General features: G+C 35.9%; 1 protein-coding gene and 1 non-coding gene across 3 annotated transcripts in view; one reads left to right on the forward strand and one right to left on the reverse strand.

Moving 5' to 3' along the window:
* The window catches only part of LOC134841445 (leucine-rich repeat and death domain-containing protein 1-like), a 30,543-nt gene continuing 13,607 nt past the window's right edge, over positions 1-16,936 (forward strand). Inside the window, exons 1-9 of one of the 2 annotated variants that reach the window (XM_063857441.1) lie at positions 1-316; positions 2,060-2,349; positions 3,092-3,203; positions 3,285-4,154; positions 5,217-5,371; positions 7,574-7,670; positions 8,106-8,314; positions 10,164-10,218; positions 11,812-11,829. In XM_063857441.1, coding sequence (XP_063713511.1) covers positions 22-316; positions 2,060-2,349; positions 3,092-3,203; positions 3,285-4,154; positions 5,217-5,371; positions 7,574-7,670; positions 8,106-8,314; positions 10,164-10,218; positions 11,812-11,829 — 2,101 coding nt within the window. In that variant the 5' untranslated portion in view covers positions 1-21. The remainder of the gene's footprint in view (positions 317-2,059; positions 2,350-3,091; positions 3,204-3,284; positions 4,155-5,216; positions 5,372-7,573; positions 7,671-8,105; positions 8,315-10,163; positions 10,219-11,811; positions 11,830-16,936) is intronic. The other variant, XM_063857442.1, reaches the window with a different exon arrangement.
* Trnam-cau (transfer RNA methionine (anticodon CAU)) lies at positions 11,706-11,778 on the reverse strand. The gene has a single exon. It is a non-coding gene; the product is annotated as a tRNA-Met (tRNA).

The following is a 16,936-nucleotide window of genomic DNA, read 5'->3' on the forward strand; positions in this document are numbered from 1 at the left end:
AAATACTTTCAGATTAGAATCATGGTTTCATCCGTAGATGTAGATTCATCATTAGCAACTTCCTCCCAGCAGGCAGCCAAGGAAGTTGTGATCAGTCGGCCGGTCACGACTGATGACCACGTGCGACCGGGATCAACGCAGAGGAAGCTGAGTTGGACGGGAGAGGATGAACATCTATCTGAAAGTGGAGACAGCCAGACCGGGCCGGGGTTCGAACCGGTGTTCTTGACTGAGGATAGCAAAGTGGGACTTCAATTAAGTTCTCGGGCTCTGAAAAAAGTACCAGAAAAGAGTTCGTATCTGCAGTCGGATCAAGGTAAGAAACCATTCCAGGAAATTATTTGACTATCTGTCTTGATTGTAGAGAAGAAATCAATCCAATTGCCGAACTGTAAATATTTTTTAATTGTATTGCTATGTTTGGTTTTTATACCAAGTATATTCTTGGTAGTTGATTTTTTTGAATTTGAAGCTGGATGAAAATGATAATGATTTGAAATAAACCAAGTGAATTCCCTAGAAGCATAGGAACAAGACCAGGATAAACAGAAATTTATCATAGACCATTTTTTGAAAACGAAAAAAAAGTAATTCAAAAATTTACATCAAGTCAAGCATGCCGGTTACTGTACAAGTAGCAGAGAATGTTCCGACTGTAGCCTTAAAAAATACAAAAAAAAATGTTTTTTTCTAGAACTTAGGCATATTCGAGTCATAATAAAATAGACAAAATGGAAAACAGTTTTTGTAGAGTAATTATTGGAAAAACAAAAAAACGTAAAACAAATCTTGAAAAAATTCAAAATTTGTTGAATTTAGAAAGAAAATGTTGCGAACAATTTCCAAAAAAATAACTTTACTGAAGTTATTCCCAATTTTCAATATACTAAGTTTTTCCCAATTTTCATTGGTCGGAGCAATTTTGATAGTTCAAAGCTTTTTGGTAAGATTGAATAGATAACTATATCGATCAAGCTGCTCTAAAGATTCTCTCGAAATTAGTTTATGGTCTTAAAATAACAAAAACGTCTATAGATCCAAAGCTAATTTACAACAGGGATAGCCGGTTGCTTGGCAAGTAGCACAGAATGTTTCGACCATAGTCATCAAAACTAGATATGAAAGTTCTTTAAATTATTAAGTTCTCCAAATTAGTGTTGTTTTTGTACGTGGTGTGATGATTAAACTGTATAAACGCGTAAAAGTTAGTAAATTAGGCATCAAAAATTAATTACAAACAAAAAATAATCTAACAAACAAAAATGAAAAAAAAAAAATCAAAATACATTTCGAAATTTAGCAATATTTTATTTTTTTTTTATTTTTCTTGCCAAGGAAGTGCCAATTATAGTTTCAAAACTGGTTTTCGTTGGGAGGATTCAAGAATTTAAAATCTAAATGGGTAATTTAACAATTTATGATCACTTTTTTATGATCACTTTTTATGATCAAGTTATGATAGTAGCCAAAAAACCAAAATATTCAAACCAGTTTTTCTCGACACTGGGATTTTGTTTGGAAGTTGATCAATGTCGTTCGAATCACGACTGAAAGGGGTTTAATAGGATTTATCACTCAACCCAGTCCAATGATTTTTGTGATAACTGATTTCACGTGGAAGACAAAAATAGAGAACAAACTAAAACACACACAAATACAAATTTCCTGTTCAATGGTCGGAACAATAAAATTTTTCTCCAAATTTGTATGTTACAATCAAAGTTCAAATAATGTATAAATTGATGAAGCACCAACTTGGGAAATCTGCTGAGTGGCGTCTCCTCTGGGCAAGTTGTCAACATAACAGTCCTATCTTATGTTAAGATCATATTTGAATTTCCAGAAAAACTGGCAAAAGCGAAAGGTTTTTCGAAAAAGAATTAGATATGAATCCGAAATAGATGTATTCATTGTGTCTATTTCAAACTAGCAAATGTGAGCGTGTCTTGGTGTTCCAAATCAAGTTTTAAAAAATCAATACCGATTAATACCATTTCGAACCTGAAAGTTCTACTTACAAGCATGCGATCATTTCAATATCATTGTTGTTTTGTTCAAGGACTTCACTATTTGGTTCTAAATGACAATCAATTCGACTCAGTGCCAGATGACTTGGAACAGTACCGTGAAACCCTCGAAGTGTTGTTGCTTCGGAAGAATCGAATCGCGGAGTTGGATGTCTCGCATCTATCGCGTCTGAACAACCTCGCTGTTCTGGAACTGAGTATGAACAATCTAAGTGAAATGCCTGCAGACGTGGCCCGGCTCGGTTCTCTGACACAGTTGTTTCTGAATAACAATAACTTCGACCAGTTCCCAGTGTCCATTCTAGCGTTGGATAAACTAACGGTAAACAAATAATTGTTTACTTTTTATTTTAACTGTTAATGCACGAAGAGCTTTTTCACTTATACCGGCTAACATTCAAAACGTACATTAGTGGTAAAAACTAGACAAGATTGAAGTTTTTTCTCTCGAAATGCTATTTTTCAAGGACCATATTCGACAAAATTTATTCTGGGTTTGAACAAAAATTTTCAATAGACTGAGACATGGTCGCATCTTGGTTTCTTTTAAAAAAGCTGGTTCCTTGAAGTCACTTGTGATCCTTTCTTTTACCAATGTCCCTTTTTGTTCAAAAATGCCTTACGAAAAGTGTTCACGAAACCATTTCATTAAAAAAACGACCTCAGGCCAATTTAACGCTAGATGAGTAGTTGAGGATTTCACTACCAATTTTGTTATAATTTTCTCATGAAGCTGTAGTTGGTACAAATTAGGCAGGTTTAAACAAGGCCGGTTGAAGTAGCGAAGTTTCTTAGCCTGGAGACGGATGAGCGGAACCCACCCAACATATGCTAAAGAAAGAAAGAAAGAAAGATCAACCGTTCGTTTGGAATGTTAATGATCTGAAGTAAAGCTTAAGAAGAGGCTGACATAAACTGCCAGAAAAAAAATATCTTAGCTATGATAAGTTTTTAAACCGATGTTCGAAAACTTTTTCATTTATATCAGTCTTTGGCGAGTTTATTGCCAGGAGTTCATGATTTCTGGTAAGCTATGGCTTGCTTATATCTCCATTCAATTTCAGGTTCTGGGTCTCAACTCGAACAACTTGAGAGACGTGCCGAACGAAGTCAAACGTCTCTCTAATTTGCAAGTACTGGGCCTGAATTTCAATCAGCTGTCTTGTCTTCCTTCAGGTTAGCAAGCTTTGATTACATTTATTAACTGTTGTTTTGTTTTGTTTTCGATTATGTTATTCGATTTCATTTGATTTTCAGGAATCACCCAGATTGAATCTTTGACCAAGCTTGGACTATCAGACAACGCTATTGCGTCGCTTCCTGCCGAAATCAAACATCTTATCAATATGAAAGAGCTGCTCCTTGACAATAATAAATTGCGCACTATCCCAGTCCAAATATATTGGCTCTCGGCTCTTCAAGATTTGGCTCTATCTGGAAATAAAATTTCGCAGATATCCGCGGAAATTGCTAATTTGGAGAACTTGAGGCATTTGGGTCTGAACAATAATCAGATAAGCTCGATTCCGTCTGAGATTGCGTATCTAAGGAATCTTCAAACTCTGGGACTCCAAGGAAATCTGATCAAGACCATTCCAGCTGAAATCGCATACTGTGACCATCTTCAGGAGCTGTACTTGGGAGCAAACATGTTGTCTGAGTTCCCGGAGGAACTATGCATGTTGCATTTGATGGAAATGCTTAGCGTGGATTCCAACAAGATCTCTGAAATCCCTATTGAAATTGAAAATCTCCAGAACTTGCGACATTTCTCGGCAGATGACAATATGCTAATGGAACTGTGTCCAGGTCTAACGGCTCTGCCATGTCTGGAGTCTTTATCTCTTTGCGGGAACCGAATTGTAGGGCTGAGCGATGACATTCAGGAGCTGACGACATTGAGGTATCTAGCATTGTCGCGAAATAGGTTCACAGAGTTTCCCGAGCCTATCTGCTACTTGCCCAACCTGCAGATTCTGCACATGGATAACAACGCGATAAGGGTGCTGCCCGAAGATGTATCAAGTTTGATTAAATTGACAGTTTTGCATCTGCAGAGCTGCAAGTTTTCAGAATTTCCCGAAGAGCTGGCACTCATCCCAAGTTTGTCCATTTTGGACATGTCCGGTTAGTTGCATTATTACGTAATTGGCTCAAAGACAGATTTATAGCATGTTGTAAAGGCGTTTTCTGTTTGATAACTTCATAATATGCATTCGATCTCCTGTGATGGTAATGATAGTGTGTGAGGGCGAGCTCTCACTTGAAGTCTAGCTCAAGTCTACCACAACCTGACTAATTTAAGCTTCAATGGTGGCATATCTATTTGGCTTTTTGTAATTTTCGATGAATTAAGATCGAAGAAAGATAATGGTTTTCTGTCTCAAATTTATACTGGGCGCAAAACAAAAGGCTTAATTGCAGTTACGAAGTTTTCAAACAAACGTAAACAAAGATCGCTTCGCTTTCATTTAAGGGTTTACAAATTTTACATATTTAAAGCAGATGCTACAAGTTTTGTGGGATTCTTTCAACTTAGTTTTTCAATAACTACTTTAAAGAAAATCGGCACCTTTATGAACTGTTTTGTAATTTCAGACCATTTCGTTTAATAGTATTTTTGTATCATAGAAGATGCTGGGATAGAAGATCTTCTTTTTCCTTCCAGGTTAACCGATTCGATGGGCAGTACTGCTAATCAGATCTCCGTCCAGGCATATAAATTATCCAGGCACCTGTAGATTGCTTTTTAACGTTGATTTGATTCACACATGTGAGATACTTATTTAGATGTTTTTTGCTTTCTTTCACGCCCAGTCACGCTCAATGCGATTTTTTTGTGGTTTGATTTTGATTTCTGCTCAAGTTTTATTTAAATTCATTTGCTAAAAGCAGGGGAAATTGTGCTCAGCGCGGAAAAATGGTTTCGAAATTTGGTTTCCAGCGAAATATAAAAACTACCTTTTGACCCAGTATTTTCTAAATAGTTTGATTCTAAGAAAAAAAGTGTCAATTACGAAAATTTCTTGAAATTGAAAGAGCTATAAAATGATGCACTTCTTCGGAAGTTGAAAAATGTTCATAGAAGTGTAATTTTTTTTCGGTTTTCTTGGGTTCATAAACACTTTCCAAACTTCTGTTGACGATGTTCTCAACTTTTCTTAATTTGCAAATCTTGATCTTGTCCAGATAACTCGCTGAGTGAAATTGGCCTAAAGATGCGGAACAAGCGGTCAGTGACCTTCCTGAACTTGAGCAATAACAACTTCGCCAAGTTCCCGCCGGAGATATGCACCATGCCCAGTCTACAAGTGCTGCACTTTGTGCAGAATAATGGAACCAAGGTTAGCGAGACAAACTCTTTCAAGGTCATTTATTTAACCAGGAGGTGGGGATTTTTAAAAGAGTTATTCAAAACAGGTCTTGTCAAGGATAGTCTTTTGTTTCCTTAGTTTCCTATTTTTTGTTGTTTTTTCATTTACGTCAAAACTTGAGCGTGATCACGCCCCTAATGCGATTATGAATCAACAATAAGGCGATCATGAATTAACAATAAAACAATATGAGCATTATCAAACCTTTTCTTGGGTCTAGGACAAGCCGACATGAAATCAAGCCGAAGGGACTTCAGGCCGAAACTTGAACTGGATCTTGTTAACTATTTCCCCCCTATTGGACCTTGTTAACTATTCCCCCCCCCCGCCCTCCTCTATGCCTGTATTATTTTTGACAACCATTTCTGTATAAAATATGCATTTCAAAAATGTCAACAATTATGGTGATTTTCATTTTCGAGCTTCGTATTTGTATTACTCACATAAAAAGTTTTAACTATCTATCTTTTCTGAAAATTGTTTTAAGCTATTGAAAATGTGGCCGCCAAAGTTGAATTTCTGAAAATCGAAATAGGGGGGGGGGAATAGTTAACAAGATCCCTTAAACTTTATAAGCACCTCAAAACGCCATTTTTTCATCTGTAAAATGGTAGTTTTCAAAATTTAGGCAAGATTAGTGCATAATGAGCGTTATTCATGACAATGCACCCCTTAGGAATGGCATCCATATTTTACATCGGCGGGGTTTTGATATCAATAACTTATAAACATAAAAAGCGCGTTCAACAAAATTTTAATTTTCAACTTTCCTAAACTTCAATTAGATTCTTATATTTTCGAAGAAGCCAGAAAAGGTAAAGAGATCATGAAATCGATAAAATTATCAAACCAGCCTTCATTTTAATCATATTTCTTGACTTTAAGAGAAAATTTTCAGTTTGAAGTCCCTTTTTTTTACGATGGGGCTAGAGGTCCCATTGGCTTGATATCCGGCCCCCATTGTATTATCACTTTTTCGTTTACAAGGGTTGCCTGACATCAAGCCGATGGGACTTCAAGCCGAATCATAAAAAAGGGACTTCAAGCCGAAAATTTTCTCTAAAAGTCAAGAAATATGATTAAAATGAAGGATTGGTTTGAAGAATTTCTCAATTTCACAATCTTCCTTAACCATCTTTTCGCTTTTTCGGAAAATATTTGTCTGTAATTGATATTTAGGAAAGTTGAAAATTAAAACACTGTTGTATGCGCTTTTTATTTGTACAATTTATTCAATTCGAGATCAATCCGGCAGATTTAAATTATGGATGCCATTCCTAAGGGGTGCATTGTCATGAATAACGCTAATTGTGGAATGAACTGGCCTAAATTTTGAAAAATACCATTTTACAGATGACAAAATAGTGTTTGAGGTGCTTTTAAAGTATAAATTTCGGCCTGAAGTCCTGTCGGCTTGTTGTCCTAGACCCATTTACAAGAGTGTAGGATTTAATTATTTAAAAAATTTTGACTATATCTTGTCATGAACTTAGTAAAGTCATCTTAAGTTTTCGTATTACTTAATTCAAATCTTTGGTAGTATCCGATATGGCATAACGCGAAGTTTTCTTACAAAACCTTCAAATTTCACAATTGGGAATCAACTGGGGAATCAAAGTCAGTTTTTACTGTAAAAATGTGATAATGCGCTTTATTTACTGATAAAAACCAAAATATTTCGTGCAGAACTAATGAGAACGAAAATGAGTTGTCTGAAACAGGGTGGTTCTAGAAGTTTCTCGTGAGGGGAGGGGGGGGGCGGATTATCAAAAGATTTTGTCGACTTTTTTTAAGGTCGACCAAATTGATTTTTCGAATTGAATTTTTGAAAAAGCAGGCCGAAAAGGGTTTTTAGGCACTTTTTAAAAGTCTCAAACAAAAAATTCTGTTTGTTGGCGCGCGCTCCCACTCAAAAATAGTATATATTGCCACCAAAGGCGCCTTTAGAAAAGTTTTAGGGTTGGTCAGCCAAAATTGGGTTTCTTAAAAAGTACCAAAGGGGAACCTTTGCTTTGATCGAAACCCTGGGGGGGGGGGGGGGGGGCATCCGGAGTTTTTTTTCGATTATACCCCCTCCGATTATAGAAGGGATTATAACCGAAAAAACACGGCGTGCGCCTCCCTCTAAATCGGCTTCTACTCTGGAATGTAAAATTGAGTGTTTTTTTTTAGATCGAGTCTCTGCCCGAAGACATCATGCATTTGACAAATCTGAAGGAGCTGTACCTCGCTCACAACGACATCGCCGAGTTGCCTCCCACAATCGCCAGTGAGATATACACCCCTTTTTAAGCCTTCCAATTTATAAAGTGATATGTGGTCAGTGCTTTTCTCACCAAAGTCAAAGTCAAACATTTTTTATGCAAAATTTACCAAAATAGTAGTTTCACACCGTGATATTTTATACCCTTTTGAAAATATCGGCGCCCTGAGCTTAAATGAGATATTGGGGTTCATACTTTAAGAGTGTTTCGGGATGTCGGAATGATAATAGCCGATAGGTGCTAGAAAAGTAATCTAAGCCTGACTACTTGCTGATCAGGTTTTTGGTTGCTCGCTGTGATTTCCAGGGGCTAATAGTAGAAAGGCACGAATTAATTGAATAAAAGGAGACCAATGAACTGACATTCATGGGCGACAAATTAGAACTCCAGCCAACCAACCACTGCCTAGATCTTCATATAGTTTGCCTACCACTGTTTAGAACTGCGCAACTTGATCCACTTCTCGATGCCAGACAACAAGCTGGGTCAACTGCCAGAAGAGATGTGTATGTTGCAGCAGATGCAGAGCATGAACCTGAACAACAACCAGCTGAAAAATCTGCCCTTCGACTTCGGAAACTTCGCCAACATGACTGATTTGGACATCGAAAACAACAACATCCGTGTGCCGCCACTCTTTGTATGCAAGGTAAGTTCGCAAAACATTCTACACAAGATCATGTTTCGGACCTTGTTTACTATCCCCCCCCCCCTACCCCCCCTGTGGTACTTTGTAACGAATACCACCCCCCCTTGATGTACTTTGTAACGAATACCACCCCCCTATTAAGAAAGAAATAAACAGTTTAAGCATATACGAATTTTGTAACGAATCCCCCTTTTTGGAAAAAGGGGGTGGGAATTGTGTTAACAAGATCCCGATGTTTCAAGATCCCGTGTGATCGTGAGGGGCTAGAGAGATATTTGGGACTAATTCAAGATTTGGGAATTTTGTTTTGACCGAGGTGGTCAAATATTTCAGTGTCCGACAGGAAATCCTTTGTTTAGAACGCCCTAAATTCGAACCCAAAGTCGAGTCGATTTTAGTGTTTAGTCAGTGGAATCATACAAAATTCAAAAATACAGCCGGTTACTGTAGGTGGGGGTCATAATATATTTCGGGTGCCTGTTTTTTTGGTATATTTTTCAGTTTGTAGACTAACATCACTAAAATTTTGAAGTAACAAAGTTACCACTGATAAAGTATGAAAGGTGGTTCTTTTTAACTATACTGAACATTTATTTAGTGAAAACAATAAAAAATTTTGCAAATCAACGCTGATTGGTCAATTTTTATAGTTGAGCAAAACATGAAGAAAACATGACCAATCAGAGCACTTAGTTTTTTTGTTTCGAGTGTCAATCATTTTTAAAGAGTAATGAATGTAGTGAGTACTCCGTTATAGGTCTTGGTGATTTTTTGCCTATTTTTTCAGGAAAAAGTTTCCAAAGTCTCTTTTGATAGATTCTCTGCGATTCGCAGATTTAGTTGTTAAAAGGGCCATATATAGTTGTTAAAAGTCGATGAACAAAGTTCAGACTCTTATGTTGGCCGTGATGATTTTTTTTGTTCTTTTTTCAGGAAAAGCCTTGAAATTTGTTCAGGCTCAAATTAATTTTGTCGGTATGACTTGATTTCTTTTTAAGTTCTGTTCATTTCCTTTGTTAAAACGAAGGCATTCTCCACTATCGGACAGCAAAAAAAAACGCGATAGACTTCTACTTTCAAAAATGGAATTGGTTTTCAGATTGAGCAGCGAAATAAAAAAATGTACCTTTTGGTCCACTTTTTTCAATTTGGGTTAATTATCAAAAATGTGTCACTCATACATTTTTTTAGAAACTTAAAGATCTTTAAGGCCATTTTTTCTACTTCGAAATTCGAAAGTGGCTGGTGGCAGTATTAGGAGTGAAGCAAAACCTGGCAATATTTTTGAGTCCTGGAAAATCCAGTAAAGTTAGTTTTCGAAGTTTTTTTAGCGTCATCTTGGGAATAAAAAAATCAGAAAAATTCCTGCAAAACAAAATTGACGTTTTTTGGGTCATTTTCCGAATAAGACTGTTGCCCAATATGCCAATTTAACTATGACAATTGGAAGTACCTAAGTTCTAGGCTTTCGTTCGGATCTTTTCATCATACAAATCGCAAAAAAATGGCTCTTTTCTAGTTCCCTTTTTCAAATTCAATTTTGAAAAGCTTATTTAAAGTTGACATAATGCAATGAAAATTGGAGTGGCGAGCAAATAGACAACTGTGAACAGATTTGTTCTTCTTACGTTACAGCTTAACATCACGCATTTAGCCGTAATAACACGTAAAACAAATATAAAACTCGGTATTTTGAAAGGGGGGAACTGGAAAAGAGCCAAAAAAACTAATGTTAAAGTTTTTTTGGAAATTTTTAAAGAATATGGTCGAAAACATCTGTGCTACTTCCACAGCAATCGGCTGTTTTTGTTAGAAGTTTGTAAATTTTACGAAAATTGTTGAATTTTAGAACCAAAGTGCTCGGGCGATCGGGGAGTACTTGGGCATTGAAGAGCAGCGTGAAAGTGAGTATATAGTTTTACACGGTTTGTGATATCTTCTGGTATATCTAGTCCGCCTCGCCCTCAGTTTTCATGCTTAGAAAAATTTCCGACAATCTACTCAAAACCAAATAAAAAATGATTATAAATCGCAAAAATAACGGCTCCTGGTAAAATTGTGATAGAGGGGTCTCAAGGAACTAACCGGGTCCCTAATGTAAATAGAGTACATCAAAGTTATTCAAATTAATGCTTTGATGACGTCAATTAAAGTATCGTATAAGTTTGCGCGATTGAGGCAGGTTAATTACGTTTGAGAAAAAGCTTTAGAACGACCAACCGGTGCATATTGAGTTATTTATTTGCGGTATTTTCCTAAATTTTATGTAATTTCGGCTGACCCCTCTCTCAGTGACCAGCAAATAAGACGACAGCTCTTAAGACGACAACCGTTTTTGATGAGACTTCAGACGACGCTCCACGCAATTCTCCACATAGAATTTTTGAGAAATTTAAACCGCTTAAATTGGAACTGCTCATTTTACATTTAATTTACTCTTATTTTATTTGTCTTTGTGTCTTGTCATCTTAATGGCCTGTCGTCTTATTTACCTAGCACCCTCTCTCTCTCACACACACACACACTTGGTTTTTACCAGGACCTCTTATCACACTTGGGTCTTATGCACAAAACGGCCCAAAATCAATATTTTTATATCTTGAGCCGAAATTTATACAGTCGAATCTGATTGGCTAGTATTAGCCAATCCAATTGAACCAACATGGCCAGGCAATTCAATCAAAACTTCCAGCAGAAAAAATTTGTAGCCGAAAATACCAAAATGTTAAACTTTGCCTAATAATAAAATTATTTTCAAGTCACATTGTAAATTTTTCTGCCGAGAAAAATTCAAAAAATGGCTTCATCAGATTAAAATTTTTCTTGGGCTCTGTAATAACACGTAAAACAAACATAAAAATCGATATTTTAAAAGGTTGAGGGAAAGTGGAAAAGAGCCTTTTCTTGTTTTGGTCATGCCGGCCAACAAATTTATCTGCTTGAAATTTCAATTCAACTGCAGGAGCAGGACCATGTTATTTGAATTGAGTGTATAAATTGCGAATCAGATTCAACCTTATTAATATGAATTCAAGAAAGATGAAGAAATAGTGATTTTGGGCCGTTAAGTACATAAGACCCCACACTTGTACCTCGGCTCCTTTCCAGTGCAGTGTGTAGACTGCAATTTTGAACGATATCTCGCCATTTGTTTTTATTAAAAATGAAATTGTTTTTAAGTTGTTCATACGGCGGTTTGCATCAGAGAAATGTTTTAAATATCCGTTTACTTGTTCATGCTTGACACCTATTACTCCAGTTTAAAGTATCAAAAGCCATTTTAAATAGATTTGAATCAAATGTTTGTTTTAAAAAAGCGATCAAAATCTATATGATTTTTACAATGTTGAAGTAATAAAATTACTTTTAGTTGTTATATAAAAAAAGACTTCGACAAGAGGTAGTTTCGATCTACCGACCTCCGGGTTATGAGCCCAGCACGCTTCCAGCTGCGCCATCCTGCCTAAAATTGAGGTTACCGTGTTTTATTTGATTAGAATGGCAGCGGCATAATGGTAAGCTGAATGGTCATTGTATTATCTTTGCATCGTCTAGTATTGGCCTCGCCAAGCTTGACGTAATTTTATATTCACGTATTCATAGTTGTTAAATTCTTTATCTGTATTTTCTATCTTTGCATCTCGGATCGGTCGAGAGTAATAGTCTGTAATGAACATCTGTCACTAGCACTCGTGCATGAAGCTTGGTTATTTCTGGTCAGATAATAAACAAAATAGGAAATTGGCTCTTTTCCAGTTCCCCCCTTTTAAAACACCGAGTTTTATGTTTGTTTTACGTCTTATTATGGCTAACGCCAAATTTCATTGCATTATGACAACGTTAATTAAGCTTTTCAAAATTGAATTTGAAAGGGGGGACTGGAAAAGAGCCAGGAAATTAACCAGGAAAATGATATAAGATCTCGAACGCTTTTCCAGTTCCCCCTTTCGGCTCTTTTCCAGTTCTCCCCTTCAAAATACCGAGTTTTATTTTAGTTTTACGTGTTAGCACGGCTAAATGCTTGATGCTACCCTGTAAAGTATGAATAACAAATCTGTTCACAGTTGTCGATTTGTTCACCACGCCAAATTTCATTGAATTATGATAACGTTAAAGAAGCTTTTCAAATTTGAATTTGAAAGGGGGGGGACTGGAAAAAAGTCCCCCTTTCAAATTCAATTTTGAAAAGCTTATTTAACGTTGGGGGGGGGGGGGTTAGTGGAAAAGAGTCAGGTCTAGGACGGGTCTTTCAAAAACTTATTGATATAAAGACCCAAAAAAACCCTGGTACTACTATGATAGAGTGGTGCCTTGAAAATAAGATACCTGGAGCTCTCAAATCCTTTAATAGTTATGATTTCGTCATACAAAGATGTCGCTGTATATCCCCCCCCCCCCGCCCTCACCATTGAAAGGAGGAAAAATTCAAAAAAAAACGCCAGAATTGAGTTTTGTTGACAATTAAGGTCAACCAATTATGTTTCTTAAACTGTAAAACAAACAAGCGTGCAAATTTGATATAAACAATGAATTAATTACAGTTTTCAATCTGAAAAGTTTCTGACTGAGCATATTTTGCAAGATTTTTGAAATGAATAATTTATACACAAATTAGTTTTCAAAATTATAACATGCGAAATGCATGCGGGACCTGTCTATCATAGTTGCTTTTTCGAGGGACCACTCTATCATAGTAGTACCGACAAATTTTACAACTTATGTGACTGATTTGTTATTTTGGGACCTATGGGAATTCACCATTATTCCGAATCAGGGGTTTGGTACTACTATGATAGAGTGGTCCCCCGAGAAAGCAACTATGATAGACAGGTCCCGCATGCATTTCGCATGTTATAATTTTGAAAACTAATTTGTGTATAAATTTTTCATTTCAAAAATCTTGCAAAATATGTTCAGTCAATAACTTTTCAGATTGAAAACTGTAATTAATTCATTGTTTATATCAAGAAATTTGCACGCTTGTTTATTTTACAGTTTAACTAACATAATTGGGTTACCTTAATTTTCATCAAAATTCAATTTTGGCGTTGTTTTTTTGAATTTTCCTCCTTAAAGTGGCGAGTGGGGGGGGGGGGGATTTTACGAATAACAAAAATAAAATTTGTTTGAAATATACAGCGACATCTTTGTATGACGAAATCATAATTATTAAAGGATTTGAGAGCTCTTGGTGTCTTATTCTCAAGGGACCTGGTTATTTTCAAGGGACCACTATCATATTAGTACCAATTTAACTTGTTAAATTCTGATTAGTTGAAATTTGAGCCATCGAATTTATGGACTGATTGTTTACAGTTCAAGCAGCATAAGCTCAAGCTGCAGAATAGTGACCGCCGCAGCCGAGCAACCGTGTTGCTAGCTTGTAAACAGAGGGTAAACACAAAATTTAGAGCCGGTTATCGCTGCGAAGCGGCGTAGCGCGCCCACCGGCGACCTCAAACCGAGACTCGGATAATTTAGTCTTTTGACCAATTGAAAAGAATTGCGACTTATGCGACAGCTTTTTTTATTTTGGGACCTATGGGACTTATTTTTTTTATTTTGGGACCTATGAATACGCAAGATACCGGAATTATAGTTAAAGCACCCGTTGTGATGTATCAATATTCTTCTAACTATCTCAGAAAATTATTTATACTTATTTTAGCTACTGTTTTGATCGACTTGAACAGTTCGAAGTTTGTCCTCAAATCGCGTCGGTCTCTTGTCAGGAGACTGAGGACACACTTTATCCCCATGCCTTGCATCGTAAAATCACGCATTCAACTATAGTAACTTCTAAGACTACTGAGAAAATAGAACATTTGAAAGCGGCGGGGTGAGGGGGTATGGGGGGTTATTGAAAAGAGCTGAAAACTGGTGCAAAATAACATTGGTGATTAGATTTTTTCTTCGTACCTTGCATCGTAGCATCACGCTGCTAGCCATAATAACACGTAAAACAAATATAGAAAGTTGGAAACAAAATAAAAATTTGAAAGGGGGGGTGGTTGTGGAAAAGAGTGGAAATTGGCACCCAGACTTACTGCTGTTCTACAGTCTACCAGCCCTATCTGCAGTGTTTAAAAGTGTTGTTGAAATTAAAACCTGCAAAACTTAGGATCACCATGGTTGGGCATTTAACTTATTCCGCCCGAGTTCGTCAATTCAAAATTATGAAATGAAGAATGAAGAAATTAAAATTCTCCAATCCATTTGGTTGGAATTATCTACGTTTGGCGACTCAAGCAAAGTTGCACAAGACATTAAATTTTTACTGTCGTGAGTTTTTTTTGGGCGGAGTAAAGTTTTTTTTTTTGGGCGGAGTAAAGCGCTCGTGAGTTTTTTTTGGGCGGAGTAAGTGTGAAGACACCAATGTCGATCATGATAAAAAGTAGGCATCAATTATTTAGACTTAACGCCAAATCCTCTCTAGACACAAAGTTTATAGGATACATGGGTTAAAAAAATTCTTTAGGGAACAATTTTTTCGATAATTGATTTGCGTTTTGGTGTTTTGAAAATTTTCAAGTTACTTTCTTGGAAAAACCTAGGTGTAAAAACTTAACTGTTTGCCAACCGATGTGCTCTCTGAAAGAGTTTGGAAAATTTCGAAATATCATCCCTGCTTGCTAAATTTTTGAATTTCTGTGATCTGAATCACGCTGAAATAACTTGAATTACTATAAAAATTAGTCGCTCAATGAGCTTGAGTTGAAGATCTAAATTTTTGTTAGCCGATTCAGGAAATGCAAATAATATGACGTACTTCAAAGTCTTATTGCGCAATTAGCTTGCTTAAAAAAATTACCAATTTCGCGAACCGATCTTAAAACACTTTAAAAACAGTTTGAAAAATTTGAAAAAACTTGTAAAACTCGCTTTAGAAAAACTTGAAGCTTTTTCCAAATTGGTCGTGCTGCACAAGAATTTGATCCTAATTAAGATTTCGGATCCACATGACAATTGTTCTCTCTATGTCATCTACTTAAGAATTGAAACCCCTTTTCAAAAAGGTAGTAAAATAGCACTAGAGCGTTCTATGTAAAATTTGAATTCGGCTGCTTTCTGATTTGTCGAAAATTTGACTAAATTTACAATTGGCCCCCTTTTTTTGAAGGGGGGGGGGGGGTAATTGTTAACTAGATCCAAGATTTCTGTGTAATTTTCTTGTTATCGTAGCGTTTTTCTAACTATCGTACACGTTCCAGTGAGTTTTGTTGGGTGAAAATTGTTTAGCAAGCTCAAAACAACCTTAACTTGGATCAATAGAACAATTACCCCCCCCCCCCCCCCACTTTAAAATGACATCCCCAAGCATGTATTAATTCTGAAAGATAATTCTGTAAAATATGCATTTCAATACAGCTTGAAAATAACCAAAATTTGACGATTTCAATAGCTTGGTTCAAAAAAGTTTAGCTTTAATTAAAAACAAATCAAATTACCAAAACCAGATGAAATATTCCAAAATTTAATTTTTTGGTTGTTTATTTTAGAAAAACTGTCAGAAAATTTTTTTTGAAACAATTGAGCTCTTAATAATAAGAAGAACTGCTGAAAAGTGTCATCGATTGACTTGCTTGCTTTGAAAAACGATCAGTCATTCTTGCCAAGCTTTTAAGGCAACATTAAATCGTTTATGTTTCTGATCGCTCAAAAATATGTATTGTATGATAGCCTAGTGGTAGTAAGTGTTTTGAGGGTTTAGTGTTATGAAAATCAATTCAAGCTATCAAAACAACTTGAAAATGCCTAAGTTTAATTTTCGACGAGTCTGCTTCAAAAATCGTCGATTTTTTGCGCATGAATTCAAGCTATCAAGGCAACTTGAATTGATTCGAAGTTTAATCGAAAAAAAAGTCTTTTAGTAAAAAGGAAGAGTTTCAAAGTTTTGCGCAGCTTTTCAAAGTATCAAATTAAATCGAACTATTTCAAAAAATTTGTTCGCTTCAATAGATAGCTAAAAGTCTGTTTTTTGCGGACCATTTCTGCAGGCTACCAAAGCAAAGTGAAATGATTAGAGTTTTCATCTCTGAAACAGCTTCTTTCAAAACACTTCAAGCATACTAATAGTCGATCAAGTGTTTCAGACTCTAATATGGGTGGTGATTTTTTTGCGTTTTCAGGAAAAGTTTTAAAATATGTCAGGCTAAAATTTGTTTTTTTCTCTTTTTCACATTTGAATTTTTTTAAGTTCAGGTCATTTTTAGTTTGAAAGGTCCAACTCTTCTATCGAACAGTAAAAGTTAAAAGGTAACAAAAAGCGTGATCGATTTCTAGTTTCGAAAGTGGAATTGAGTTTCAGATTTCCCAGCGAAATAAAAATTTTACTTATTGATCATGTTTTTTCAAATAGGGTTATTTTAATCAAAAAGTGCCCAGAAAAGTTTGCTACTGAAGTTCGAAGAGCTTTTAAGCCATATAGTTTTTTTGTTTGAGATTTGAAAGTTGAAGTGTTTTCAACAAAAAAGTCAACTTTTTTTTCTGTTTCTTTGAGCTCTTTGACTTTTCCAACGTAAGTTGGCCGTGTTTGTGGCCTAATGACTTAATGATTTTCAAGCCATTAAGGCAACTTCAATTTTTTAAAGATAAGTTTGTTTTAATTGCTGGTTTAAAAAC

This window comes from Symsagittifera roscoffensis, chromosome 3, assembly GCF_963678635.1.
Source record: "Symsagittifera roscoffensis chromosome 3, txSymRosc1.1, whole genome shotgun sequence".
NCBI lineage: Eukaryota > Metazoa > Xenacoelomorpha > Acoela > Convolutidae > Symsagittifera > Symsagittifera roscoffensis.